Raw genomic sequence first — 14,802 nt, 5'->3', positions numbered from 1 at the left:
TCGAGAGCCTTCTAATGCATCAACTCTCTTTCTCAGAGAACCCTTGTCTGACTGCCTGAAGGACGTGGATCTGATACCTCCCTTTAACCGTATGCTTTTGGAGGTGACCTTTGGAAAGCTGTATTCCTGGGCCATCCAGAACGTTCGCAACATCCTGCTCGAGGCCAGTGCCCGCTTCAAAGAGCTGGGTGAGTGGTCTGACTATGTAGTTTATGCCAACAGGCTAACCTAGTACTAGTTTTCTAATGTCATTTGGATGCCTCCATGCCAGTCCACACTCTCAAGAATGTGATATTTCCTGAACATAAGGACTTTCTTCAAACTTGGCAAAGGTGTTCACATAGATTCAACTATTAGCTGATTCATTTTTGGTGGTCAAAGGTCACTGTGACTTCATAAAACACATCTTTGGCCATAACGCCAGAATTCATATTGTACTTATGAAACAATTTCTCACAGTGTCGGCTGGGATAAACTCACAAGATCTAAAATTTTGTATCTAAAAGGTCAAGATTTCACTATGATCTTACAATGTCCTATGAAGACACTGTTTTGGAAGTTATTCAACACCAGAACCCAGTAAGAGTAAGGGAGATTGTGACCATATTTCACATTTGGTCAGTTAATGACTAAGTGACACTAATCTTGGGTGCCCACCAGTCAAATTCCTTCAAAGTCTTCACTGCATATATTATGAGTCTGGACAGACTTGAAATTTCACTGGTCAGGAGAGGCATACAGCTGTAAGGCAGTATCCTAGTCACATCTGTTCTCCAGAAACTAACTCATTCACAATCTGTTCTTGTAAGCAGGTGTGCAGCCTGTTCCACTGCAGACAATCACCAATGAGAACCCGGCAGGACCAAGCCTTGGCACCATTCCACAGGCCCGCTTCCTTCTGGCCATGATCCACATGCTGTCCCTGAAACACGGGTCTAACAGCCTCAGTCTCTTGCTAAATTCTGGCATATTGGCTCTCACACAAAGTATACTCAGGCTCATAGGTGAGTACCGTCCAGTCAGACACATTCAGCCTGCCCAGAATAGCAGCAGAAGGGCATCTGTATATATTCATGATGGAGGTGTTTGATGTCTCTTTTATGTTGTTTGTGTTCCCAGGACCCAGCACAGACAGCAGTGAGGAGGACCTGAGTTTATGTGCACATGGAGGTTCAGCCACAGTACTGGAGGAGTCCAGAAAGGAAGCAGCCCCAGCTCCTCTACCTGCCTCTGGACCAGAGCTGGCTGCCATGATGAAGATCGGCACCAGGGTGATGAGGGGAGTCGACTGGAAATGGGGAGATCAGGTACTTGAATCCGTTTTGCAGTGGCATTTTAGGTGATGAACTGTGGTAAAAACGTTTCATATCTAACATTGTGCATGCTTTATTTAGGATGGTCCAGCACCAGGTCTCGGCAGGGTCATCGGGGAACTTGGTGAGGATGGTTGGATCAGAGTTCAGTGGGATACAAGCAGCACAAACTCCTACAGGATGGGCAAAGAGGGAAAGTATGACCTTAAACTTGCGGAGCCACCTCCAGCTGCCCAGCCTCCCACTGAGGACTCAGACACAGAGGATGACACAGGTCAGTTTGCAATGCGGTCTTACTAGAGATCACCACAGCCACAAACTAAATATGAGGTTCAAATCTTGACATTTACAATCTCTTCTCTTTTTTACAGATGGTGAGCTGTTGGAGAAGAGCAGCCATCCAACAGCAATGATGCTGACCAGCACAGTCAACCTGCTGAAGACACTGTCTCTGTCAGCTGGGATCTATGCAGAGGTTCTGCAAACAGACGCTACACGAACCTTATGTGGGCTACTGAGGATGCTTGTGGAAAGTGGAGCTAATGACAAATCAGGTAACTCAACTGCCATGTTGGTGAAGTTATTTTTTGTACAAGACTTGTTATTGGGTAGTAAGTAAGTTTAACTTGACCCATCTTTGTTGCCAGGCTGTCACTCCCACAGGTTGGTGTCTCGGGAGCAGCACAGGAGCTGGTGTACTCTGGGCTTCATACGCAGCATTGCTCTGATGCCACAGATGTGCAGCACCCTCAGCACGTCTGCATGGATCGGCTTACTCATCCGAATTGTTGAGGGACACCAGTCCTTTAATGCCATAACTCTGCAGAGACAGGTGGGTGAACATAATTAAGTACAATCAATGAGAATCAGGTCAGATGCGATCATATTGACTAACTAATTGACATGACTGCATCCCTAATTGTTAAAATATTTAATGATGCACACCACAGTTTTTTCTTCTACCCTCCACAGTCAAAAAACAAAAGTTAAAGATTTGTAGTACCCATATTAGACCAAAAAAAATTGTATATTTGTTGCGTCTGAAAACAGAATGACACAGTTTTTATAGACAGCATTTCTGTGGTTGTGTCATCCCTTGTCTTGCACCTTATGTGTTTCCAGATCCTGGCATTACGTCTCCTGCAGGCAGTCCTGCCTTCGTGGGACAAGACGGAGCGCTCTCAGGATATGAAGTTCTTGGTGGAGAAGTTGTTCAACTTTTTGGGAAGCCTGCTGAGCACCTGCTCATCAGACCTGCCACTTCTCAGAGGTACTGCTGTTGATTAGGTTTTAGGTGAAAAATCAGATGTATTCATTGTAGTATGTGTTTTTGAGTGTCTATTTTGTCCCACAGAAGGTTCCCTGCGAAGGAGGAAGTCACGTCCACAGGCATCTCTTACAGCCACTCACAGCAGCACTCTGGCAGAGGAGATTGTTGCCGTCCTACGAACGCTGCACTCTCTCAGCCAGTGGAACAGCCTGATAAATGATTACATCAACACTCAGCTGAGCTCCATTGGAGATGTTATGGCAGGCTGCCAGTCTGAAGCTGTAAGATTTATTGCACTTTGATGGATTCAATCACTGTGTTGCTGTGTTGCAAGATGGCTTTCATTCTGACTTCACTGATAAATTCAGTTCTAACAAAGTGCTCTTTACTCTTAATGTCATTAATTACAGTGCTTCTTGGAGGAATACTTTCCTGATTCAGAGGGTCCCAGAGTGGGCAGTCTGATGGCAGTTCTGGCAGTGATTGGTGGGATTGATGGGCGCCTCAGGTTAGGCGGTCAGGTCATTCATGAGGAGTACGGAGAAGGAACAGTCACACGCATCACTCCAAAAGGACGCATCACTGTCCAGTTTCATGAGATGAGGACCTGCAGAGTTTGCTTGCTCAGTCATCTCAAACCGGTACGGAAGTGTTAAGATGGTCGTGCACAAACGACTTGTAAACTGGCTCAACTTCATGTACAACCTGACTTCATGTTATGGTTATTTTCCCTCAGCTGCCTGCTGTGTCCTTCAGCGTGCAGAATCTGCCCTTCACTGAGCCCATGTTGGCGGTTTGGGCCCAGCTGGTCAGCCTGGCTGGAAGCAAACTGGAGAAACAACGCATGAAGAAGTCCCTCAGCCGAGGGCTTACAGGTGCAGAACACAAAACAAATATTGTAAACTTCATAGTTTAGTGGCTGATAAACATGATGCTAAAAAATCATTGGCTTTATTTATAAAATTTTCAGTTCAGTTGCCCTCAAAAATATGCAAACTCTTCTAATGATTTCTTGCATGTCTTACTCTTTCTTTGAAATAACAATTACAGTAAGTTATAAGATTAGAAGGCTTCCTGAATTTACAACTCAAAGCCTAAGGGTTAGTCCAGTGGATTTAGTCTACCCTGTTGTGTTTCCAGCTGACCAGGTGGACATCCATTTGCTGCGCTGTCAGCAGCTGAAGCTGTATATTTTAAAGGCAGGGAGGGCACTGCTCTCTCATCAGGACAAACTCAGGCAGATCCTCTCCCAGCCAGCTGTTGTGGACATTGGACCCAACCCCAGTGGTAAGATGTCACCCTGCGAAAGGATTATTAGTCTTGTAAACAAACCTGTGACGTGCATTCAGCAGTCTCAGATATATTGAAGTTTCATTGCATTGTTTTGATTTTTTGTAATTGTAGACTGAATGTCATTTCATAGAAACAGACCTAGCTGGAATATGCGTCTGAAACTCACCAACATCTGAATGTCTTCAAGAAGATAAAGTTTTGGGTCGCAGCTAGTGATTGCTGTCTTTGATTTGCTGATTATTTTCTTGTTGTTTGGTCTAAGATGCCAGAAAATGGTTGAAAATGTTGTCCATAGTCAAATGTCTTCCTGTGTCCTCAGCCCAAAGATATTCAGTTTATTCTCATGGGGGAAGAAAGAAACTGGAAAATATTTAGTTTAAAAACCTGGGAGAGCTAGTGCTGGTGTGTGGACATTTGGTCATGATGTCTCTTTGTACACTTACACCATGTTCCTTGGATTTTGCACATCAGCACCTGTGTGGGTGGACAAACTTAGCAGTGTCTTATTAACCAGCCTGCATACCTTGCATTAGGTGGATGTTTCCTTGAGATTGCATGTGGGTGGATGCACAGTGAGTTGCTGATTACCTCAGTGAAAAATGTTAGATTAGATTTAGGTTTTGCATTTTATCTTATTGCACTTCTGTCTTTTTGTTCTTCAGAGGATCCAGTTGTGTCGTCCCCTGATGTGGGAGACTTGTCTCCTGAGGGTCCACTGCCTCCACTGATCCTCCTGCAGCAGCTGCTGTCTGCTGCCACTCAGCCCTCTCCCATCAAGGCTATTTTTGACAGGCAAGAGATGGAGGTACGTCACATCAGATAAAGTTTATTTCTATAGCACATTTTAGAACAAGCTGTACACGTTTTAGGACAGGCAGTGACAAAAATGTGTGCATAAAAGCAAGGCAGAAAGCAGGATAAAAACTTGTAAAACCAACTGTTAAAATAAAGTAAAATAGGTATAACATACTAAATAAAAAACAAGACAAATCAAGATAACTTGCAAAATCAAATTCTAAATTAAGATAAACATAAAATGATGTAGTGTTAACACCACAAACGGCAACCAGAAGCCATTGAAAACATGTATGTTGTAAAATTGTTCAAAAGTGTCTGTGGAGGAGGAATGTTTGATTAAAAAAGGAAGGCAGTTCTAAAGTTTTGGAGCTGCTACAGCTAAAGGCACAACTTCACTTACACTCCAGCCTCAATCATGAAACATTTCAGAAACAGTTGTACTGAGGATCTAAGAAGCCGAGCGCTAGAGTAGGGTACTAAGCTGCTGACCCATGCATCATTTTATAAGCAAATAAAAGCTTAAGGTCAGTAGACTTTACTTCAGAAATATGATGTTAATGTCAGTAGTAATGTTACATCCATCAGTGCTGCTGCATTTGGTTTGACCTGAGCATTATCTCGATGTGTAGGCAGCAGCTCTGGCGGTGTGTCAGTACCTGGCCGTGGAATCTGCCCATCCATCGTCTCCGTTGTTTGAGGAGAGCAGCTCCAGTGAGGCCACCACACCTGTCACCATACAGCATGTCAGACCACCCAAACAGAAGAAACAGAAGACCTCGCCTGTCCCTCCTTTACCCATAGTCCTTCAGCTCATGGAGATGGGGTTCCCACGGAAAAACATTGAGTTTGCCTTGAAGTCATTGTCTGGAACTACAGGCAGTGCCTCTGGTGTCCCAGGTACAGTACACTGCAATGCTTGCTTCTTACTTTATTTGTGTCATAGTGCTGTTTGATATATTGCTTTGAGATGTACCTTTGGGAATTAATTGAGCGTATACATCAGGTGTTGAGGCTCTGGTGAGCTGGCTGCTGGACCATCCAGACATTCATGTCACTGAGTTGTCAGACGCCGACACTGTGTCCGATGAATACTCTGATGAGGAGGTGCTGGAGGAGCTGGAGGAAGCAGAGCCGACATTCACTGTGGTGGGTTGCTGTCGCTTTTTATATGTGCAATCACCAACACAAAAACAGACTGAGCCACTTGTCCTTCAACTTGTGAAATTCATAAATGAAGACATGATTTATTAGTAGCTTTATTTATAACATTGTCGGTCTGTTACCTCAGCCGCCAGGTGCAGTCGTGACTGAAAGCCAAACATTTAAGAAGAGATCAGATTTCCAAAGCAACGATGATTATGCTGTTTATGTTAGAGAGAACATTCAGGTAAGAGCACCAGACTTTAAAGCTTTTCTAAAACTAACCCAAGGAAATGTAAGATAGGTCTGATGGCTCTGGGCTTCACTGCAGGTGGGGATGATGGTGAAGTGCTGCAGAACGTACGAGGAAGTGTATGATGGAGATGTCGGGAAAGTGATAAAGCTGGACAGAGATGGACTTCATGACTTAAATGTACAGTGTGACTGGCAGCAGAAAGGAGGAACGTACTGGGTTCGCTACATCCACATTGAGCTTCTTGGTAAGCTTATGTGATTTTTAAAAAGACATAAAGCTGGTAATAATAAGTGAATAATTCTAGGTAGGGATGCTGTGATAACTTGGCATCATGGAAGATATAGATTCTGAAAATTACATCAATGCTTACATCTCATGCATTTTTTTCTAAAAGGCTTCAATTCTTTATAACAAGTGTTTTTCTTTTATATCACTACATAATTTCTGCAGTAATGACATCAGTTATTTTATATAACTTATGTCATTAGTACATAGAATAAGAAGCTAGAAAAGGAGTTTATTTAACAGTTTAATGCTGTAAAATATCTACATTGTCTGTTTTGCACTTTTAATATATAGATGCAATTTAAGTTTTTCCACTTTGTTAAGGGATTTAATAGAAACTTTCTTTTTGTGCTGTACTACTGACTTTTATAATGAGCCATCTTCTTTTATTTTTTAATATTTTTTGGCGCTTCATCTTTAACCAAACAGTTTTCAATATTCACATGTGAACCTTTTTTCTCCAACTTTTGCTATGTTGCCTTATGCAAGGACACACTTTTCAAAGCTTTTCGGAGAGAATTAATAATTTAATCGACTAATCGATGAAATAGTCAATAGATTAATGAAAAGTGGAATAGTCAGTGGGAGCCTTAAGCCTGGGAAAACAGTGGCAAATGTTTTCTCCTCACTCTTTGACGTTTCTTTGCCAGGGTTCCCACCTCAAAGTTCTCCTTCCCATATAAAAATTGGTGACAAAGTGAGGGTGAAGCCCACAGTCACAACACCAAAGTACAAATGGGGCTCTGTCACTCACAGGAGTGTCGGGGTTGTGAAAGGTAAGACCAGTTACTGTGGCCTTTAAACTTGAGTGTCTTCTCCACTTTCTATTCTATTCATGAGCTCATGAACACATTGTTATATTGCTGTGACCACAATCCTCTGTTTACTGTACTAATCAGACTAAATGGTTTTTAGCGTTCAGTGCCAATGGGAAGGATGTGATCGTAGACTTCCCTCAGCAGTCCCACTGGACTGGTTTGTTGTCTGAGATGGAGCTGGTGCCCAGCGTTCATCCTGGAGTGAGGTAAAGATAGCTTAAAGCTTCTCGTTTCCACAATCAAATATTTATCTCAAAATGTTGTCTCAATGCAAATTCTGTTCAACCTGAAGGTGTGATGGCTGTCAGATGTTCCCCATTAACGGCCCAAGATTCAAATGCAGAAATTGTGACGACTTCGACTTCTGTGAAAACTGCTTCAAGACGCGCAAACACAACACTAGACATTCCTTTGGCAGAATCAACGAGCCTGGTTAGTCACACATTCATCAGACAGTGTCTGTGCCGTTTCTGTGTGGGCCTGTGTATGAACCTGCTGTTCATCTTCTCTACAATTAGGCCAGTCTCCGGCTTTTTGCGGCCGCTCTGGAAAACAGCTCAAGAAGCATCACAGCAGCCAGCGTGGGATGCTGATTGACGATTGGTCTCGTGCTGTCAAGAGCCTCAACGTGTCCTCTTCGGTTAACCAGGCTTCACGGCTCATTGATTGCAGTGATCAGTGTTGGCAGTCCTCCGGCTCACAGGGAAAGGTGGGAGATGGAATTGTATACTCTATCAGGCTGGAGGACAGTCCATTTAGTTTGCTTTATTAGAGTGTAATGCATCAGCTGACAGACTTTTCCATTATTTTCTTTGCAGCACTGGATACGACTTGAGCTTTTCCCAGACGTTCTTGTGCACAGGCTGAAGATGATTGTAGACCCGGCGGACAGCAGCTACATGCCCTCACTAGTGGTGGTGTCAGGTGAGTGAAATTTGTTTAGTTTTTCTGTTAAAAATATACTAATGTTGATATTTGGTTAATTTGTTTTCTAGTTATATTCTGCAGTAATTGTGCTGCTTTCTGGTTTCTTGATTCTGTGTTTGCTTTTGTAACAGCAGCATGGTGCTTTTTACATATTTTGTCATTCAAAAATAATGTTTTATTTCCTTGATATACAGGTGGAAGCTCTTTGAACAATCTAATTGAGCTCAAGACAATCAACATCAATCCCACAGACACAACTGTCCTCCTCCTGAGTGACTGTACTGAGGTAGGTTGGATAAAGTCCTAGTAATTAACATCATCTTCTAATCACTGTTTATTAGTTTTTGCATTGTGATACCTTGAATGACGTCTACTCCCCTTCTACAGTATCACAGATACATCGAGATCGCAATCAAGCAGTGCCGCAGCTCCGGTATCGACTGCAAGATTCACGGACTCGGCATCGTGGGACGCATCAGAGCGGAGGATGAAGACCTGGCTACGGTCCCTTTCCTGGCATCTGACAATGAGGAAGAGGATGATGACAAAACTGCAACTGGGAGGTAAAGTAGGCCAAAGAGTAAATATTTAATCACTGGAATTTCCAGTGCTCTTTACATTTGAAGTGTGGCATGATTATAGATGCAACTTTAGCAGACATGACAAAATCTGGCAGGAGGTTATTTTAATACTGCATTTTTACAGTTTGTTAAGTGCATCATTAAACCCATTGTTTAAAGCATGATTCTGCTGACATACCTAAAAAGATTTCTATGTGCTGGTGCATTAATCTATTTCCATAATGGAATGTAACTATCGGCTGCACAGTGGCGTAGTGGTTAGCACTTTCGCCTTGCAGCTAGAAGATCCCTGGTTCGCGTCCCGGCTTTCCCGGGATCTTTCTGCATGGAGTTTGCATGTTCTCCCTGTGCATGTGTGGGTTTTCTCCGGGTACTCCGGCTTCCTCCCACAGTCCAAAAATATGCTGAGGTTAATTGATTACTCTAAATTGCCCGTAGGTGTGAATGTGAGAGTGATTGTTTGTCTTTGTATGTGGCCCTGCGACAGACTGGCGACCTGTCCAGGGTGTCCCCTGCCTTCACCTGAGTCAGCTGGGATAGGCTCCAGCCCCCCCGCGACCCTAGTGAGGATTAAGCGGTATATAGATAATGGATGGATGGATGGATGGAATGTAACTATACAGCTATGTTAACAGGAATGTGACCTTTTCTACAGCGGAAAACCAAAATGTGAATCATTTTTCAGGCTCTCACTGTGCATCTTTCTTTGCCTTTCAGTCTTGCTCGGAAGAAGTTATCAGGATTGGAGTCGGCAGCCACCATCAGGACCAAAGTGTTTGTTTGGGGGCTGAATGACAAGGACCAGCTGGGAGGACTCAAAGGATCTAAGGTGCCGTTTGCTTCTTATACAATAATTCAAGTTCACGGCTTGTAGGGTTGTGTGTAATTGTCCCAAATCAGAAACTCTTCACTGTCATCTGAAGACTGTTAGGCAGGTTAGAGAAATATTAAAAACCAACAATTCAGATGCTAAAACTCCATAATGATGTCCATAATAATGTGCTAAAACAAGTGGCGGCCATTATATTTTCGTTTTTGAGGGTCGTTACTGACTTTAATGTTGGCATGCCACATTTTTGTTATCTGTGAGGCTCATGTTAAATATTGAGAGCACATTTTTCTGCTGTTCAATGAGTTTAGGTACCCCAAAGTTAGTTTGCAGTTGTTCATTGTTAAAATTAATATTCTGATTATTTATGTACAAGTAGCAATGCCATTCAAAATTAGACTATAGGTAGTAAAATGTGCTCTGTATCAAAAGTAAAAGTACTTGCTATGCCACAAAATAGCCCATTTAAGAGGAATATATTTACGATAAATAAAATATTAGCGTGTAGGGCGTATTCTGATGATGTAGTTGGTCAAAGACTATTTAACTTAACTTAATCTGTAACAATGCAGGGTTTTCTTGCCCATAGAGAAATTGTACTACTTTTGTTAATTGGGTCGTTGTTGTTTTTTGAGACATTATAGAGGTTTATCTTGTTCAAATAACAAGAAATGCACAGATTTCTGCCAATAATGATCACACAGACTCTTACTGCATGTAGACATGCATCGAGTTTACTGTCATGTGTTCACACCATGAAAGGCCTGTTATGAGCCACTAAAAACCCTAAGATGTTCTTTATTAACCTGTACATTGCAAGAGTGGAGAGTGAATGTACTTGGTTACTTTCACTCAGTGGCTACAATTAAAATTTCCAGCATAGATGTGGGCTCTGTCTGTCCTGTTTAGTTAATGTAGTTCCTGGTTATTTAGAAACACAATGAGGTGCTTTGCTATAGAAACATGCCTCAGTGTGTAGTTGGTCGCACCAAGGTGAATCCCACAGTGAATCACTGAGCAAATTTAGTAAAAGAACAGGGACTGGATGCTTCCTTGGGGTGAGCCTTGGTGAGGGGCTCAGACGCTCATGCATCCTCTAATCACTTTTGTTTGTGTTCTTCACAGATCAAGGTGCCTTCCTTCTCTGAAACCCTCTCTGCCCTCAATGTGGTGCAAGTGGCTGGCGGTTCCAAAAGTCTCTTTGCAGGTGAGATAATTAACGCTTTTGGGATTTCTGTTTGTTCACATGTAGAGTGCAGTAGCTAATTAATATGTCGTTCCTACAGTGACCGTGGAGGGGAAGATTTATGCGTGTGGAGAGGCTACTAACGGCAGGTTAGGTCTGGGTCTCTCCAGTGGGACCATCCCAATCCCCCGTCAGATCACTGCACTCAGTAACTACGTGGTGAAGAAGGTGGCAGTGCACTCAGGTGGACGTCACGCCATGGCGCTGACTGTGGATGGGAAGGTCTTTTCCTGGGGCGAAGGAGACGACGGCAAACTAGGACACTTCAGTAGAATGTATGTTATTTTACACAGATGTTGAGCACACCTTAGAGACTCTACATGTTTTTTCAGACCCTGTAAAATTTATCGATTTCACACTCAGAATTCGGACAACAAAGTAAAATGTCAAAGAATTTCAGACAAACTCAAGGCACTTTAATAATTAGATTTTACCTGTAACTATCTGAATATTAGTTAGACTTTCTTCAGTTTTCCTCATAATTGTGCTGACTGTTAATTACTCCTAATTCAGAGGGTTTCCTGGTAAACATCTTCTAGAGTATGTGATAGACAGCAGTTTCAAATTCAATAACTCATAATGATAAAAAAATAATGTACGATCTTTCCTTAAAGGAACTGTGACAAGCCCCGGTTGATTGAGGCGCTGAAGACAAAACGCATCCGTGACATCGCCTGTGGCAGCTCTCACAGCGCCGCCATCACCTCCAGTGGGGAGCTCTACAGCTGGGGTTTGGGGGAATATGGCCGCCTCGGACACGGAGACAACACTACTCAACTGAGGCCCAAACTGGTACGTCTGTGGTTTCAACCTCAACCTTTGTTTACTTTGCAGGATTGGTAATTGGCCTTATGTTAATTGTGGGTATCATTCTGAGAACACATTCAGGGATAAACTGCTCTGAAATTGTGATTTTACTCTGACTTCACCTTACAGAGCTCCTGCACTTTAAGCTGCTATAAAGAAAGACAAATATTTACTCCCAGTAACTTAATTGTGCTGCATAGTACTTTATTTGTTTGTTGTTTTGCTGCCAGGAGTCGTACTGCACTACACAGTGTAGAAATGTAGCTTTAATTCACAGTGCATGAATTTTGTTTATATCTGACTTCTTTGCATGTCCTTTAGGTGAAAGTGCTTCTGGGCCATCGTGTTATTCAGGTGGCTTGTGGCAGCAGGGACGCTCAGACTCTTGCTCTCACTGATGAAGGTATTCCTCTTAATTCACTTTAAGGTAGCCTGTGGAGTTTCTCCTTACTAGCAGCAGTGTTTTGATGGTTTACACTACATCTTATCTAATACATTTTCTTTTTAAAACACTATTTTAAAGGTGTCCAGTCAAGCATTTTAGAATTAATCTCTGTGCGCATTAACATGCCTGAAAACACATCATTTAACCAGTCACATGCAGGGAACAGGATTTTGGTTGCTTTGTTGCAGAAAATACTATGGAAGAATAACAGCAATGGTTAAAAAAAAACCCTGGTAATCAGAGTTGATGTCTTTGTTTCATCCAGAAAACTGTCATGTGATAGGCGCAAGATGAATCAGGGAGTGATAATTTATATTAAGGCCTAGTCAGAAAGTGAACACGGGTGTCTGTGTCATTGTTTCCAAAAGTCTCAGTACCCCTGGAGTTTGCAAACCAAAAGAGGGTCAGCAGTGTTTCCAAAAGTCTTCATTTTCAGGTTCCCATAATGCCAGAATATTGTGGACAATGGATGTAAATGTAGCAGAAACTATGCATTGGAAAATGAAAACACGTTAGCATGTAGCCTTAATCCATAAATTATTTTGGCAAGAAGCCTATATATACAAAACTGACCTTGTTCCTGTTGTTCTGTTGCTGTGAAACTAGGGGAAAAGAAGAGTAACAAATGATGTTGTGAAAACTGGGTTAGAGGACAAAGAAAACTGATTCAGTAACAAAAAGCTATTTATTTACTTTTAAAGCAAAACTGAATTCAACGAAAGTCTCAGACTTGCATTTAAAATGACTTCCAAGATAGAAAGCTTTTTGGGGTTGTTTTCAAGATGCACAGAAGTGATTCCATTTCTTGTTGCATGTTTGTAATATGTGCCTTTGTTTCTGTCAGGGCTGGTGTTCTCGTGGGGTGACGGAGATTTTGGGAAGCTGGGTCGTGGAGGTAGCGAGGGCTGCAACATTCCTCAGAACATTGAGCGGCTCAACGGACAGGGCGTCTGCCAAATAGAGTGTGGAGCACAGTTCTCTCTGGCTCTGACTAAATCTGGAGTGGTGTGGACCTGGTGGGACAAATTAATGATACACTTATGTGATCATCTCATCAGGCTTTCCTGTGAACACTGACTGTTTGTATTTCCAAAACAGGGGCAAAGGCGACTATTTCCGATTAGGCCACGGCACTGATGTCCATGTGCGGAAACCCCAGATGGTGGAGGGACTGAGAGGGAAGAAGATTGTCCATGTTGCTGTCGGAGCGCTGCACTGCCTGGCTGTCACCGACACAGGACAGGTTTGTACTGACCTCCACAAACAGTGTGTTTTAAATCAGAGCACGCTGTTCACTCATTTACTGCCATGGCACTGTTCCAGATGTGTGAGTTTCTCCTCTGGCAGCTGATTTATCGACTTCTACTCCACTTCCCAGGCACCTCTGACCTTTTTGTTACACAGCTTATTTCACCTTGTATAAAACATTTCCTCAGAGCAAATTTAATAATGTTAACACGTCACTTCTCATGATGAGAGGCAGCTACTCAATATTTCAAGAGGTTAAGATTGAGAGCTTGCACCAGTGCCTTCACTTCTTCCTTTACTGTCTTTCCATGAATCAAAGTCCCCGAGTTCTTGTACTGTTCAGCAATGTATGGAAAATAGAGGTGGCAAACTAATTTTGAAGGCGTCACATAACTTTAATACTGACCAAAACAAAATCCAGTAACCATTTCATGTTTCTCTCAGGTGTATGCGTGGGGTGACAATGACCATGGACAGCAGGGAAATGGCACCACCACAGTCAACAGGAAGCCGACGCTGGTTCAGGGTCTGGAAGGACAGAAGATCACTCGAGTAGCATGTGGCTCCTCCCACAGTGTCGCCTGGACCACTGTGGATGTAACCACCCCATCAGTTCATGAGCCAGTTCTGTTCCAGACGGCCAGGGACTCCCTTGGAGCATCATACTTAGGTAATCATCTTTTTCTTCACATAGTTTTAGCCACAAGGGGGAGCTGTTCAGTTATTTTCAGAGCAGGGCCCATATTTACTGTTTCAAAGTGAAATATTTGGCTTATGCAGACACAAATTTTTCATGTACTAATTTTTGCCCCCATAGCATGTTTTTAAGTGTTTGTTTCATTACACTTTGTAAATTTGATGTTTATGCAAATTAGTACAATTTTGTTAAGATTATACTTCATATTTAAAAATTTAATTGCAGAAAACTGCAAAAAAAAAATAACTGTCTCAATCTAAGTTATCATTCAGGGTATATTTGATGACGATAATCTGTTGGTTTGCTTTACAGACAAACTGCATATAAATACAGTCTATCTATACAAATACAAATCTGTAGAGTTTTCTAATCTTTAAAGGCCGTTAGTGTAAAATCATTTTTTTTCCTACTCTAAGCCAAAAATCTCCTCTTCAGCTTTCCTTCTGTCAATATTGTGAAGGTTTTTAAAGGGTGTTTTGTCCATATATCACTCATGGTCGGATTTGTAGAACATTTTATTCCAAATGACACACCATAAACACATTTTTCTCATTAATGACAGTACACAATATCAAAATTTCATTTGACTCGAGGAGTTTGAACCTCGCTTTATCAGATGTTCAGATTTCTGTTCTGGAAATCTTTTCAAATCAGGGCATTTTTAGACATATATCTCATTTGCATATTCATCATAAGCTTTTAGAAAACATGTAAAGCAAAAAATCATTGTCATATTTAAAGTAACGATTAGTGGAAGGTTCATAGTGATATCTGTTAGTCAAAATGTTACTCTATTCACCTGTTGTGTCTCACCGTAAGTGAAAGATAACATGAACAACTGCTGTATGG

The 14,802-nt window shown here is 42.1% G+C and overlaps 1 protein-coding gene across 3 annotated transcripts in view; it reads left to right on the top strand.

The window, feature by feature from the left end:
* The window catches only part of herc2 (HECT and RLD domain containing E3 ubiquitin protein ligase 2), a 53,431-nt gene that overhangs the window by 22,605 nt on the left and 16,024 nt on the right, over positions 1-14,802 (top strand). For 2 of the 3 annotated variants that reach the window (XM_023267046.2, XM_023267044.3), the window contains exons 34-64: positions 37-188; positions 813-1,004; positions 1,120-1,307; positions 1,395-1,587; positions 1,685-1,867; positions 1,961-2,145; positions 2,436-2,583; positions 2,668-2,864; positions 2,994-3,224; positions 3,320-3,458; positions 3,724-3,870; positions 4,539-4,681; positions 5,304-5,571; positions 5,678-5,820; positions 5,963-6,061; positions 6,146-6,314; positions 7,006-7,131; positions 7,271-7,379; positions 7,466-7,605; positions 7,692-7,882; positions 7,992-8,097; positions 8,295-8,386; positions 8,488-8,663; positions 9,399-9,510; positions 10,636-10,717; positions 10,797-11,031; positions 11,371-11,548; positions 11,885-11,966; positions 12,853-13,024; positions 13,107-13,251; positions 13,701-13,926. In XM_023267046.2, coding sequence (XP_023122814.1) covers positions 37-188; positions 813-1,004; positions 1,120-1,307; positions 1,395-1,587; positions 1,685-1,867; positions 1,961-2,145; positions 2,436-2,583; positions 2,668-2,864; positions 2,994-3,224; positions 3,320-3,458; positions 3,724-3,870; positions 4,539-4,681; positions 5,304-5,571; positions 5,678-5,820; positions 5,963-6,061; positions 6,146-6,314; positions 7,006-7,131; positions 7,271-7,379; positions 7,466-7,605; positions 7,692-7,882; positions 7,992-8,097; positions 8,295-8,386; positions 8,488-8,663; positions 9,399-9,510; positions 10,636-10,717; positions 10,797-11,031; positions 11,371-11,548; positions 11,885-11,966; positions 12,853-13,024; positions 13,107-13,251; positions 13,701-13,926 — 4,949 coding nt within the window. The remainder of the gene's footprint in view (positions 1-36; positions 189-812; positions 1,005-1,119; positions 1,308-1,394; positions 1,588-1,684; positions 1,868-1,960; positions 2,146-2,435; positions 2,584-2,667; positions 2,865-2,993; positions 3,225-3,319; positions 3,459-3,723; positions 3,871-4,538; positions 4,682-5,303; positions 5,572-5,677; positions 5,821-5,962; positions 6,062-6,145; positions 6,315-7,005; positions 7,132-7,270; positions 7,380-7,465; positions 7,606-7,691; positions 7,883-7,991; positions 8,098-8,294; positions 8,387-8,487; positions 8,664-9,398; positions 9,511-10,635; positions 10,718-10,796; positions 11,032-11,370; positions 11,549-11,884; positions 11,967-12,852; positions 13,025-13,106; positions 13,252-13,700; positions 13,927-14,802) is intronic. The other variant, XM_023267045.2, reaches the window with a different exon arrangement.

Source organism: Amphiprion ocellaris, chromosome 2, assembly GCF_022539595.1.
Source record: "Amphiprion ocellaris isolate individual 3 ecotype Okinawa chromosome 2, ASM2253959v1, whole genome shotgun sequence".
Classification (NCBI taxonomy): Eukaryota; Metazoa; Chordata; class Actinopteri; family Pomacentridae; genus Amphiprion; species Amphiprion ocellaris.
The sequence above is the reverse complement of the archived record's forward strand: the minus strand, read 5'-3'. Positions and strand labels throughout refer to the sequence as shown.